Consider the following 14452-nt stretch of genomic DNA (forward strand, 5'->3'; position numbering starts at 1 on the left):
CCAGATGCCGCGAGCAGTGGGAGGCCCCATTAGCGAAAGCGTGCCTCAGGATAAGAACAGTTTCAGCTTAAGAACAGACCTCCGGAACGAATGAAGTTCATAACTAGAAGTGCCACTGTAAGGGCATAAAATTGCTGCCTAGGTCAACCAAGGCCACTAGATGGCATGTGCAAACTAGCTTTTTCATTATCCATTTTTATTAGTTAGTACTTGCTGTATACCTCCAGTATACAGAAGTCACCTATATAGCAGAGACAGTGGCTGACCGCCTGGAGCCTAGGGGAACAAGGGTGAAAAGAGCATGGTAGGAAAGGACATGGGTCAGTAGAACAGCATGTGCTTTACACCCAGAAGACCCCAGCTTCAATCCCCAGCATCTCTAGGTAGAGATGAAAAAGATCCCTGCCTGATACTCAGGAGAGCCACTGTCAGTCAGCACGGAGTCCAGCCTTTCTCTGTCTTGGGTCCCCAGCTGTGGTTGGACTACAAGTCCCACCATCCCTAGCTAGCACGATCAGTGGTCAGGGATGATGGGAGTTGTAGGCCAGCAACATCTGGGAACACAAGGTTAAGAAAGGCTGTGAGACAATGCTGAGCAAGATGGAACAATGGAATGAATCAGTATAAGGCATCTTTTCATGTTCATAAAAAAGCTGAGATTTTCTAACTCGGGAGCCCTGCAGTTCTTCAGAACTTTAATTAAGAGGGTTCTTTATGAGACGAACATTATTGACAGAAATATGAACTACAGCTGCTTACATATTTAAAGCACACACCCCTCCCAAAGAATACTAGGAAACATAGTTTACTGTGAGAACTGCAATATCCAGCCCCCTTAACAAACTACAGTTCCCAGGATTCTTTGGCGGAATGTGTTTAATGTCTGGTGTGGGCACAGCCTGAAAGTCTGCCTGCAATTTTGTGACTCCCCATCTTCCTTTAGGAAGATGTTAAGCAGGTACTATTGTGTTTCCTGTTTCCACAGTTTGTCAGGTAGACCCAGCAGGTCTATTTATTCCTCCTGATATGCTTGCAGGTGTTTCTGCATCTTCTTGTTAGTTATTTGTTCATCCTACACCTTTCAATGCATTTTCTTGCCTGTTTCCAAAGGGCAAAAAGTCAGATTATTTGTTAAAGTGAATTTGTTGTGCTAGAGCAGCAGAACACTTTAATCCACTTCAACTGCACAAACCTAAATTCACGGTATGTGCTTGAATCCCTCCCCCATTTCTCATTTATTTTGATGAAGAGAGGGCAGCTTCGGAAATATATCACAGCATCAACATTATAGATCAGCAGGAAAATGAGTGAGGGTAGATTACAATTAGGTTGAACCTTTTTTTATTTTATTGTGCAAAGTCAGATTTATAATACATCAGGTACAACTCTGAAGAGGATCGATTGGAACAAAAATATATGTACCATGAAGGGCAATGGAGTTCAGTCAAGAGCAACAAAGCAACCCATAGTTTCAGTCAAGCAAAACTTCCTTTTGCTTTTTATAGGCCTCACTGCTATAAGAATACCTAAGAGCACAACTATTAAATGTCTATGATTATAAAAAAATATTGCCCCTGGTGTCCTGTTAATTCTAATCAGAAAAACTGCAAGACTTTTCATTGCAATTTCCCAAGTTTTCCTGCTACTTTATCTTTGGACTGTGACAGTCAACTGACCAGGAGACATTAATCCTTTTGTCTAGTGTGGCACAACTTTGTGCCAGTGCAGTGTCTGCTATGCCTGTTCAGCTGCTCATTGGCGAGTCCCTTCTTCCACATCTGAATCTGCCTGCATTCACCATTCCTTCTATTTCTGATGTTGAGGCTTTAAGGAGGGATGGAAGGATCTGTCAGTTTTGGTTCTTTAAGCTTCTCTTTTTTCCCAGTCTTAACTTCAGTTATCCACCTTTTGCAGTAATTTGCCATTTTAAAAAGAATCCTCATTAAAATTCATCAGCATCTTAGTGTGAATGTCTCCTAAAAACACACACTTTTATATGCAGTTTTGACCAGCATATACATTTTGTCAAGCAATTTCCCTAATATAATACATTTTTGTATGTTATTTTCACTGATACCATCATATTCATTCACACGTTCCTCTAATAAATGCATTTTTATTGGTTGGAGAACTGCGTCACAACATCTGGAAAAGTGTGAATTTCAAAGGTTAGCTGTGCTTCAGTATGCATATTGTTTAGGAAAGTGCAAATTTTATAGATTCAGCTTTAAATGTACACTGAATTAAATTTCTCCTATATCCTTAGCCATAGGTGTTGCTGCTTGTTGGGTGGAGGAAAACACAAAGAAATCCCAATGAGGACTGAGCATGCTGAGTGGGCACAGAATGCTGACTAACTGTTGGAAGTGAAATGGACCAGAAAACTGGGTGGGAGGGGAAGTGGAATGGAGCGTTGTGGAGGAGGGCATGGCTGGTTGGCTGGCTGACAGGTGCAGTGAACAGGAGAGCTCCGCAATGCAACATTTTGTTCCAGCCAGGACCTTTACTTATACTATGAATAAAACAGAATGTTCAGTAGAATTACAATGATCTGAAACACCTAGTCACCTAAATTCAGCGAGGAACTCATCATATCAGAACAGCCAGATTTATATGCTTTATCTGAACAGTTTCTTCCAGTTGCAATTCGTTGGCTTCTCCCAGAATCTAGTGTTTGCAAAAGTTTAAGTGGACTGCTTTAAGTAGCTTTATAGGGAGCAGAACCCCATGCTGTGAGTGCCAAAGGCACCTTTTGCTCTCTGAGCCCTCAGATGTGCCCTCAATACACTGTTCTCTGCTACTTTGAAGGCTAGAAACTTATTTTGTAGTTGTGTCCATCAAACAGATGCAATAAGATGATTCTTACAATAAGGACCATGCCCACCCCCTGTCTTCCAAAGCCTAATTACAGTTGTACCTCGGGTTACATACGCTTCAGGTTACAGACTCTGCTAACCCAGAAATAGTGCTTCAGGTTAAGAACTTTGCTTCAGGATAAGAACAGAAATTGGGCTCCAGCGGTGCGGCGGCAGCAGAAGGCCCCATTAGCTAAAGTGGTGCTTCAGGTTAAGAACAGTTTCAGGTTAAGAACAGACCTCCAGAACAAATTAAGTACTTAACCCGAGGTACCACTGTATTTATTTAAGGGTTTATATCCCACCCTTTGGGGGGGAAAGGTTCCCAGGACACCTTACACAACACCCCCACCATTTTTCTCATTGGAAGATAATGACAGATTGAGGAGTTTGCTCCAAGAGACCTAACTGCAAAATAAGGACTGTCCCAGGTATTATTTTGAAAAATAATAATAGAAAGTAATTTTCAGTACTTAGGAAGGGAGCCCAGATTAGCACGGGCACGGTACATTACCGTATATTTTCATTTAATCCATGCTAAGATCCAATACTTTGGATTTTCAAGGGTTCCACTGAGACGGTTTTCTAAGCTGCAGGTCTATTATCCATTTTCTTCTGTTTGCCGATATTGAAGCCCTTTGGATGTGTTGATGTTCAGTTGTTATTTCTCCTACATGCATGCAGACCTCCTTAAGCCTTGAATGAAGCACGAACCACTCTTCCCTTAAGAGGCTGAGCGGGACGGAAGTTATTCACCATCTGGATTCTTTCATCTTCTTCTGTGGTGAAGAGGAGGGTACGGAATTTCTCCATCTGTAAATTCAGGGGACTTGATATTACTTGTTTAAGTCGCGCCAGAGCTCATGAAGAAAGGAAAACGCAAATGGATTTAGGATGGCAATTTACATGTTGCCCAAAAAGTGGACCAAAGAGGACACAGATTTGCATAGTATTTGCATATCCTAATTGATAGCTGCAACTATAGAAATAAATTAATTAACACAGAAATGCAATCTATCTCACTGTAGAGGGAGACTGTGACCAGGTGCCATGACAGTCTGCTGTCCAGGTGCTAACGACTGATGGGAAACTTCAAGGCTGCTTCTCTCCCTTCTTGGGTCCCCCCCCCCATATGTTCGTAAATAAAATAGCATTTTTGTGTGTGTGGTGTCCAGGATTTGAAGAATAGACAGCATGGGTGCTTTTGTGCAAAAAAAGGACAGCCCCTCACCCTCTGCCACCCAAGATTTACCTGTTTATCAGATATTCTGATGGTCTCCTTTAGCACTATCCAGGTCACACTCTCATTAAGAGGAGGTGTTGTCAAGGATCCAGGATATGTCCAGTAATCGAGACAAGAGGGCAGGAGGCTGCTTGGGTCAAAAGACTTGAACTGGGCTTTGGTTCCCTGAGAAAAGCATGGGCATGGTTTAGAAAATTAAAAGTAGAAATTAAAGGTACAAACTAAATTGTTTTTACAAAACCTTCTGGAAGCTGCAAAAGCAAAGCAAAGCTATTGCTCTTGTCCAATAGCTGATCAAATATTGGATTTAGCTACAAAGGAGAAGGGAACTGAAAAAAATACATGACGTGTCATCATGGTGTAGTGGTTAACATGTAAGACTCGGACTTCGCAAAATTCCAGGTGGGGAGATATTTATGGGAAGCATTGCATCATATTAATTTCAGAGGTCATTTAATTACATCAGCGTTGATCAAGATTTATTTTGGGGAGGAAGCAGATTTGTTGCACAAGCTGAATTTGTTGGTGTATGGTTGAATCCCACCCAAAAACAGTGACAGTCTGAAGTACCCTGAGCACAGAAATGATTTGGTTACCAATGCAACGGGTATGGGGTAGGTGTAATGGGATGATGATAATGATATTCTGCCTTTTCCACAGACTGGGACTCAAGGTGGCGTACACAAATTGTAACCACATAGATAAAATACAAAACGCTAAAAACAAAATATACTGTAATAGTCTAAAAGCAATTAAACAATAATAGAATTAAAACAAGTCGATTAAAATACAGATAGTAAAAACAGTACAGCGCTATTAAAAGGCCTTTCCTTAAAAACAGTCAATTCGCCAAAGCCTGTTAGAATAAGACTTCACCTGCTGGCAGAAGGACGATGAGGAGGGAGCCAATCTGGCCTCCTTAGGAAGAGAGTTCCAAAGTCTGGGAGCAGCCACTGAGAAGGATCTCTCCTGTGTGCCCCACCAACCCAGTCCCACTGGCATCATGGCTGCCACATTCTAGACCAATTGGAGTTTCTGAACAGTCTTCCATGACACAAAACAAACTTTGCATTTGTATTTTAAACTTACCTTAAACTTGACCATGTACAAGGCATCTGTCAATCTGTTCATACTGGCATGTTCTTCTCCAATCTAAGAGTTTAAAATGAGAGAGATGCCTAAGAATGTGGATTTTGCAAAAAAAAAGGAAGAGTTTCAACAAACCAGGAGCTGCCATTCTCTATCACCGCTTTGTTTTTCAGCGTTTTATTTCCCCCTCAAACACTGAAACAAGTGCCTGGAAAATGCTACCAGAAAAAGGGAAGAGTCTTTTGAGGTTCCCCAGTGTCTTGGACAACTCTACTCTTTCTCCTTTTCTTTTCTTTCCTTCCTGCCTTCCAAAACACCTGCCCCCTCTCTTCCTTTCCTCAAAGCCATTTTTTCTGTGGTACAACCTCTAGACTTAGATCATGGATGGACCACCTTTTTTTCTTTTGGGGACTGCATCTTCTCTGGGGTTGCCTGCCAGCAGTGGGTGCGGCCACTTCCTTCCTTCCTCTCTTCCTAGGCGGCTGGGGGAAGGACAGGTCACACTTGCCAGAGCTCTGAACAGATACTGTAGCTACTGTGTAGAAATTAAGCCAAGGGCCACATTACATCCCTGCCTTAAACCTCATCCATTGCTGAAACTTAGGCTGTAGACACACCATACATTTGAACCACATGAGTTCCCTGAAATAATCCTGGGAACTGTAGTTTACTCCTACAGACCTACAACCGTCAGCTTCCTTAGCAAATGATAATTCCCAGGCTTCTTTCAGGGGAGCCATGCACTTGAAACGTGCATTAAAAGTATGGTACAGTATTTACGCAGCCAGAGCCTCTAACTGTGTGCAATTTAGCTGAATGCATCTCATTCTCATTTTACTCTCCCTCTATACCAGTGGTGGCGAACCTTTTAGAGACCGAGTGCCCAAACTGCAAACCAAAACCCACTTATTTATCGCAAAGTGCCCAAAGTTGTTGAGCTTTTTTGGGAGAGACAGAACAGAAAAATCGCCACAATTTTTGCCTTCTCCCTCCCTCTTCCCCCCTCCCACCAGGCGCACTCCCCGACTAGCTGGGAACTACCATGCAGCACTAAAAAAAGTGCAGGGAAAAAATCACGAGGGTCAAATAATGAACGCTGTTACACCCAATCAGAAACAGCCACTGCCGTAGCCAATTGAAAAACAGATCAATCGCGGAATACAATTGCTGGTTTAAGCAGTGGATGCACACAGTAGTTTGGGAAGGAGTGTGAGCACAAATGGAAAAAACAACAGGGCCAATGGCGCGTGTGCCAGCAGTGAGGGCTCCGTGTTCCCACTTTGGCACACATGCCATAGGTTCGCCACCGCTGCTCTATACTCTCCCTTGTGCTGAATTTTAGACTAAGCTCCTCATGGCAAAGACTGGTCTTCTTATACAGTGTCATGCACGTTGGTGGTGCCACACACATAATAAAAAGTTTTTAAAAAACCACTAAAAGAAATAAAAACCTTCATGGGAGGTTTTTAAAGAGATGTTGGGTGGTCATCAATCAGGGATTCTTCAGCTGTGATTCCTGCACTGAAGGTGGGTGAACAAGATGATCTTGGCATCCTCTTCCAACCTTACACTTCTATATTTCTAAGTGCAACAAGTTTTGTGGCTCTTACCTCTAAGAAAACACCAATCACTGCTAAGCCATCTGGAGCTGCTGCTGCCTCTTCAAAGGTCACATATTTCTTAGCATTCCAGTGAACTAAATGGAGCTGGGGAGACAAGTCAAACATCAGTATTCAGGGGCAGCACACCCTGTTCTGTCACTTGAGGCAAAACAGAGAGTGCTGCTCTGACATCACTCCCGCTGCCACCTGGGCCGTCATACCTGCCACCACTGCCTGCACCACATGCTCCGCCAAATCAGTTGCTGATGGAGAAGTGGCAGCTCCATCAGTGTTGATTTCAAGTGAAATTTTGGGAGAGATCTCACCCGAAATCAGCACTGATGCTGGCCCTGCTTCTCCATCGCTGGTGTGGTTTCTGGAGACCACAGAAATCTGACATCCTATGATTTTCTCTGCAACCCCAGCGCAAGTTTGTATATTTAAAAAGGGGGTTTAAAAGACATCCAAGATTTATGACTTGCCTCGCAAGGAAAAGGGTTGCCATCAATGGTGTGCTCTGATCCGGAGTCTTGGCTTGCCCCCCAATGAAAATGGAATTGTTTCAGCCTGTAAGGATCTTCCAGTGGCCCTCCACTGACCGCTGCAACCAAGAAGACAGAAAACTGGCAACTGGCTTCCATGAAACTGACCATATTATACACCCCTCCACCCACCTCAATAGCTCTAACAGGGGAAAGTCCCAGGTGAAACAAAACAAGGCTTGGTTCCCTTTCGATAAGTGAGCGCTGAAGACGTCTTTGCAATACTGTATCTGCTTTATTTACAGATGGTACCGGTATTCACATTGCCAGAAGGGCTCCCAGAATTGATTACAGATTTATAAGCACAGTCCCTGCTCCTCAGGCTTACAGTCTAAAAAGACACAGCACGAAAAGGAAAAGGAAATGTACAGGGAGGGAGGAGGAAAGCAAGCAAACCCAGGTAGCATATTCTTGACATCGCAAGTTTCTTATAAGCTGCTTACAAAAAAGAGAGAAGAGATACAGTCTCTCTTCAACAAGAACAGACCAGTAAAAGAAAATGCCAGATTCCATCCACATATACCTAAGTACAGTGCCATCTACTGGCGGAACTAAATAATGAATTAAATAAATCCACAAAGAAATTCAACCCCAAAAACTAGAGAGAGATTCCTAAATATCAACCACTAGCTCATTACTGTCTATACCAGGGGTGCCCAAACTTTTTTCAAAGAGGGCTAGATTTGATGAAATGAACATGCATGAGGGTTGACCAAAGTTGTTGACCTTTTTTAAGGATTGAGGTTGTTGAGCTTCTTTTACATGCCTGGTCTATACTCTTCTGGATTTCAGGCAGGAGTCTTTCCCCTGTTAGGGATTGAATTTGGTCTTTCCCCTGTTAGGGATTGAATTTGGGACCCCCTGCGGTGTGGCACCCATTGCGCACCCCCCAGCTACGCCTCTGTGTTGGGGACACTCCCACCCTGCCAATAGGGCACACCTGGAGCCAAGCCTGAGTGATGACAACCCAGTGCAAACTGAAAGTGTGCACTAGAAGAACTTGTGATATCGCAGACCAGACTTCCCCAACCTCAGGTCTTCAAGATGTTGTTGGACTACAACTCCCATCATCCCTGACCATGGGTGTAGTCAGGATTTTTGTTGGGGGGTGGCAGGCCTTTTTTTAGGGGGGGCAGAACTTCAGTTTGCTATGTATTTTTTTTATTTAGGAGAAGCAGCTGCCCCTCCCTGCCCCCCCCAGCTACGCCCATGTCCCTGACCACTGACCATGATGGCTGGCGCAGACAGAGGTGCTCAACATCAAGAGGGCCACAGGTTGCCCACCCCTGTCATATAATGCACAAGCATATACTCAGACATGGATTTGACCTCATGCATTATTGCAGCACAGAAGCACCCTACTTAAGCTTAAGTGAGAATGGATTCATTACAGCCCCATTCATTGTCACTAAATACCACTGTAAATGAAGGATTCGCTGAATGGCATCTACTACTGTTCTTCACAAGTTAAGTCTTACGTATTCCAAAGGCTGCAACTTAATACTGTACTTGATAAATGGCACCATGGACGTTCCTCACCTGTCACTGGAGACTCAGCTGCTCTGTAACTATAGCTTTTAAGGCATCTTTCCTGGCTGGAAAAAACCTGGAGCAGCACCATACCAGTGTGTAGGCACAGACTAAAGAAGTGTGGGGCACTTCTGCTCCCCACAGACACAAATTCAACGGGCCAGCAAAGTTTCCCCAGCAGTTCTCCTCTGTCCCACGTATCTGATTGATCTGGCTTTCCCCCCTAATTCCAGTGTTGCCCCAAGAATAGAGAGAGTTGATTGTGGGTGTGATGGTGGAAGAGAAGGGAAGGATTAACTCTTTAACTCTTTCTCCTTGTGCTGTTTTCCCAAAGAAAATCACCAATCAAGGAAATCATTTCAGGTGGAGCCTGCAGTAGAATGCTGCAGTGTGGGTATTCCGTTCCATTCTCCATCCCAATTGGTTTTCCATTTTGTTCTCTAATAGCCAGCCTGTGTTCTGAACATGTGGTCATGCCTATACCATACATGGCTTCCTCAAAGAATCTTGGGAACTGTGCTTTGTGAAGGTTGTTGGGAATTGTCGCTCTGCGAGGGGTAAGCCACTGTTCCCAGGATTCTCTGGGGGAAGCAATAGGCTTTAAGTGTATGGTGTCCTCATTGGACTGTTTTTGCTCTTACCTTCCCATTCAGGCTTTCTTTTTCTAAATAATGTTTGGTACTTCTGCAAACTTTATAGTTCCTCCAAGCTCGCTGATACCTCCCTCCTTTTGCATGGATGGTGCCATTTTGGCCCCTGAATGATCCACACTCACCTCTGCACTTTGAAAATAGAGGGAATTGTTTGTTACATGTTAATATCATTTCTCTACCAAGGGGGCTTAGAGGAAAGTAAACATCGTTCCTTCCTCTCCTTTTCATGCAAATCTCTTCTAAGAAGCACATTTTTGTGTACAGTTTTGACTACTGTACATATTTTTGCAATCCTAGCATAACGCATTTTTCGATGTTATTTTCACTAATTTACAGTATTCATTTTGTGCACACTTTCCCCCAAATACATGCATTTTTGAAGAAGTATGAATTTTGAACAATGGCTGTATTTCAGTTCTCATATTATCTCGGAAAGTGCCTATTTGACAGATTCAGCTTTAAATGTGAACTTCGTTGACGCCTCCCCCTCACTGAACATAACATGCACCACTTACCCGTTTTGTCATCAACGTCCTTAAAGTCTACCATGACTGAATGCCCATTGTTGGAGATGTCGATAGATGAGCACGATTCATACGAAATGCTAAGGGGCTTCAGGCAGGGGTCATAAATGGCTTGTGTGGGGATTATATCAATTGGAGACTGATGATTTCCTTGGGCAATGGGGTAGGACTTGTACCACTCAGGAGGTCCTTTGAGAAGGAAAAAGGGGAAAACTGTTACATCATTCTTACCTTCAGACATTGTGAGGTGGCTTTTTAGTTATCCTCAGAAGGATTTGGGGTACTGCATTCCATCATTTACAGGGGACAAACTAAAGCTTGTCTCAGTAAGACTTATATGGGAAAACCCGAAGTAATCAGACTAGTCGAACATTGTTTTACTGACTAGGTAACTTTAGTGAAATATGGCAGGCAAAGGGCATTAGAACCATTGGTACATCTTACTCAGTGTTGCCTACACCAGGGTGACAAACTGTAGCCCTCCAGGTGTTGCTTTTGCAGCAGCTAGGGACTTTTCTGAACACACCATTTCTAGTGGCATAGTTGCTGTGTATTTTTTCCAGATTGTTTTGGCATGCTGCTGCATGACATCACCAATATAGTATTCTGGAATAATGTAATAATTTTTTTTTTCTACCACAAAAGTCCTGACTTCTGTGAAAGAACTGGAATAAAGCCTCAATATTTTCATTTGTGTGGCATGTGTGCAAACACCATCCCAGTTTCTGTGTAGCCAGTGGGTTTGGGAGACACCTGTTCTGCTCCCCTTCCCTTGGGCAACAGCCCACTGTCAGCATGCAAGCTCCATTCAAGAGATGAGGTTGAGGATTCTGAGTGAGATGGGGAATTGCTTGCAGTCCCAGCAGCACTTCCACACAAGTGGAGCCTGTGCTTCTGCGACTTGAGGACATTACACTGCCTCAGAGGACTCCAGAACCAGAGTCTCTGCCACTCCCTCGGAGCTGAGGCCCTTTAACTGAAAGCAGAGAACTCTTGCTCCTATACAGGGCTCAGTCTCAGGCTAAGCGTTCCTGAAGTGACACTGGATGTCTGCTTTGCTAGCCCAGTCAGCCTAAACCCTGCACACAAAGCAGGTTAGCGCTGCCTGCCCTGCTGCAGAGGCCAGTGCTTGCAGCAGGACAATTGCTCCATCTCCAATGTATTGTCTACATTGCCTGGCAAACAGAGGTCTTCCCTACCACCTGGTGCCCCAGAGATGCCAGGGACTGGATCTTGGAATCTTACATATGCAAAGTATTGCGTGCTGCTCTGCCTTGGAAATATGGCTCCTTCCATGGGCAGCTGTGTTGTGTTTTCCTAGCATTATTCTCTAACGCCCGCAGTTTTTCTGTGAACTGTTGTGTTTTTTTGAACAGTGACCACACATGAAGCTGTTTCACACTGAGGTAGCTGGACCATCTAGTTCAGCACATATATGCTTTCTGGGAGAGGCTCTCCAAGGCAAACATCTTCCCCAGGCATGTTATTTGAAAACCTTTCACATGAGAAGCCAAACATTTGCCCAGAGATCTTATGCATGCAAACCTCTAATGTGTTCCACCATTGGTCCATGAAAATGCCATTTTGGGCTACCTTCATTCACCCTCCTGATGACAATCTGATGACAGAAGTAGCCAAGTAGCCCTTTTAAATAATGGTAAACACTAGAATTGCTATGCTCCCCTGCCTCTACTCAAACATTTTGTGAGGACTTACAGTGGTACCTCACGTTACATACGCTTCAGGTTACAGACTCCGCTAACCCAGAAATAGTGCTTCAGGTTAAGAACTTTGCTTCAGGATGAGAACAGAAATCATGCTCCGGCGGCACGGCGGCAGCAGGAGGCCCCATTAGCTAAAGTGGTGCTTCAGGTTAAGAACTGTCTCAGGTTAAGAACGGACCTCCGGAATGGATTAAGTACTTAATCTGAGGTACCACTGTCTTTTCTATAGATTTGCTTTAATGCTGTGCACTTTTCCCTGATCAATGCTAGAGCATGCATTTTCTCTCCAGTTTTCCTCCCACGAAAAGGCTACCCCATTTTCCATTTGCATGCCGACTAATGCTTGATTGGCATGCAGGTACATATTGCTGACCAGCAGGTTATCTGGAAAGGCCCTTCAAAGGGGCACAGGTCATGGACAAAGGTCAGTAGACTTGGTGTCTTTGCACTTCTCGAAAGAAGAATAAACTTACAAGAAGATGCTGCAAAGGCAAGTCATGCTTTGACCCCAGCATGCAGAAAGGCAATGAATCTTGTGGCTCTTCTGAGCAATAATTGAACAGTTGCTTATTGGTTAACCACTTAAGTGCCTGCTGCACTTTGCCGATTTTCTAGGAAAGGTGGCATGCAGTCGGCATCTGCAAGGAGTACAGCAATAAGTGCAATAAGCAGAAGAGCAAAGAAAGGATGGGATGGATTCAAAGCAGAAGGGGAAGGGTCTGCATATAACCTACCATCTTTCTGCCCATATCCCCAGCAGTTATGACCGGTCATTATGCAGGCGGATTCGTTCTGCTTTGCTGCCAGCTCTTTTAATCCGAGCTGCTGCAGCTTACCTGCCTTTATAATAGCTCACTTGTGGGACAGTGTCAGTCTCTTAAAGAGGCAGCAGCAGTTCCTGCTCCTGAGGCCACTGTGTACAACTAGGGCTGTTTAAAATATGATCCCAGAAAAAGAGATACCCAGTTAGACTGTGGTTTGTGATGGGGGATTTGGAATTCTACGCATACCCTTTCGAATTCACTCGTGGCAAATATTAGACAGGTGCTCTCTCTATTGTCTTTTCAGCACCTACAGAAGATACTCTTCTCCCACTGAGCCTTTTAAGTAGAGATCTTTCTGGATCTGCATTGAAATTGTCTTTATATGTTTTAATTTGTTATTATTTGTGTGTTTGCCACCCTGGGTTCCTTTGGGAGAAAAGACAGGATATAATTGTTGTTGTTATTGTTGTTGTTGTTAATAGATAATGACACACACACACACACACACACACAGCTCCTTTCATTTTGCTGGTCTTCCATAAGGGCTATTGATGCAACAACGATTGTGTGCAATATAGGTAGATTCAGTGCATCTCGTCAGTGCCTCTTAAAAAGAGTTAAAACATATTACATTCACAGGAATAGGGTGGGTCTTGAAAACACACATCTCACCTGGCAAAGGCTAGGGTAAAGAGATACATCATCAGTCACCAAAAGAGAATGCTTTCTCCCAGGACCCCCACCTCCCCCCAAATTTTTAGGGAGATGGAACCACCTAGAGCCCCCATGTTTATATTATTAACAATAATAATAATTATACAGTGATACCTTGGTTTACAACCACAATCCGTTCCGGAGGTCTGGTTGTAGACCAAAACAGGATGTAACCCAAGGTGCGCTTTCACCAATGGGGCCTCTAAAAAAAATTGGTTGTAATCCAAAAAAAGGGACACACACTTCAGGGAGGGTTTGACATGGTTGTAATCCAAAACGGTTGCAAACCAAGGTACCACTGTAATCATGAACTGACATGGAAAAATTAGAAACTGGAAAAAACCAAAATTGACAGTTTTGCCTGGAAACATGTGAAGCATTTCTAGGCTAAAAACAGAGAAAATGCTCCATCAGTCATTTGCATCCTGCAAGTAGAAGGCTGTAGTCCTATACTCATTTACTTGGGAGTAAGGCCCACAGAACTCAATGGGGCTTACATGTACAATTGTGCAGTAAAAGGGAGAACCTTGATTCTTGTCCCCCACTTGGGGCCTGTCCTTGGAGGGGCAATTTAACTTGGTAGTGAAAGGTTAGTTCCTTCTATATTTGTTATCTCTTATGTGACACATGATAAAATAAGTCACTATAACCGAAAAAGTTAATGAGAAACAGCATTCAACCCGGAACCTCTGAAATATGTGAGGAAGCAGATATGAAGTGCAATCCAGCAGGGAAGATTAAATCTATAATCATTACTAGCCATTGACAACCTTATTCTTCATGGGTTTTGTCTAATATTTTAAAGCTGTCCAGGTTGGCAGTTATCACTACATCTAGTGAATTCCATAGCTTCCATAGAATTCATTAGGAAAGGAATCAGAAACAAAACTGAGGGTATTATCATGCCTTTATACAAATATATGGTACAATCATTCCTAGGCTACATTCAGGCAGCATTTTATTCCATCCTCCCAAAGTTCCTTTACCATTTAATTTTTGCATCTTATGTCATCTTTCACATGATGCAAAAGCTACTTATGGAAATCTAGAAGTGGATTCCAAAATACTTTAAGTGCTCATTTCTGTGTTTCCAGAAAAAATCAGTTTGCAATTCCATTAACTTTGCAAGTCACTGGAGTTTTACACGGTAATTTCCCCATGATCATGTCATCGCTGTTCACATGAACAAACCTGGGGTATATAGTGATCTTCT

The 14452-nt window shown here is 43.4% G+C and overlaps 1 protein-coding gene across 1 annotated transcript; it reads right to left on the reverse strand.

Annotated features, from left to right (window-relative positions):
- Positions 1-1324: 1324 nt before the first annotated feature.
- CA7 (carbonic anhydrase 7) lies at positions 1325-12552 on the reverse strand. The gene is made up of 7 exons (XM_083452009.1): positions 12496-12552; positions 10029-10226; positions 7271-7389; positions 6798-6893; positions 5188-5250; positions 4108-4263; positions 1325-3668 (listed from the first exon to the last, which is right to left on the reverse strand). Exons 1-7 carry the CDS (start codon positions 12533-12535, stop codon positions 3546-3548), a joined length of 795 nt encoding a protein of 264 aa, XP_083308135.1. The 5' UTR covers positions 12536-12552; the 3' UTR covers positions 1325-3545.
- Positions 12553-14452: the final 1900 nt, after the last annotated feature.

The sequence above is a fragment of the Podarcis tiliguerta genome (genome assembly GCF_965153285.1).
Source record: "Podarcis tiliguerta genome assembly, chromosome: 8".
NCBI lineage: Eukaryota > Metazoa > Chordata > Lepidosauria > Squamata > Lacertidae > Podarcis > Podarcis tiliguerta.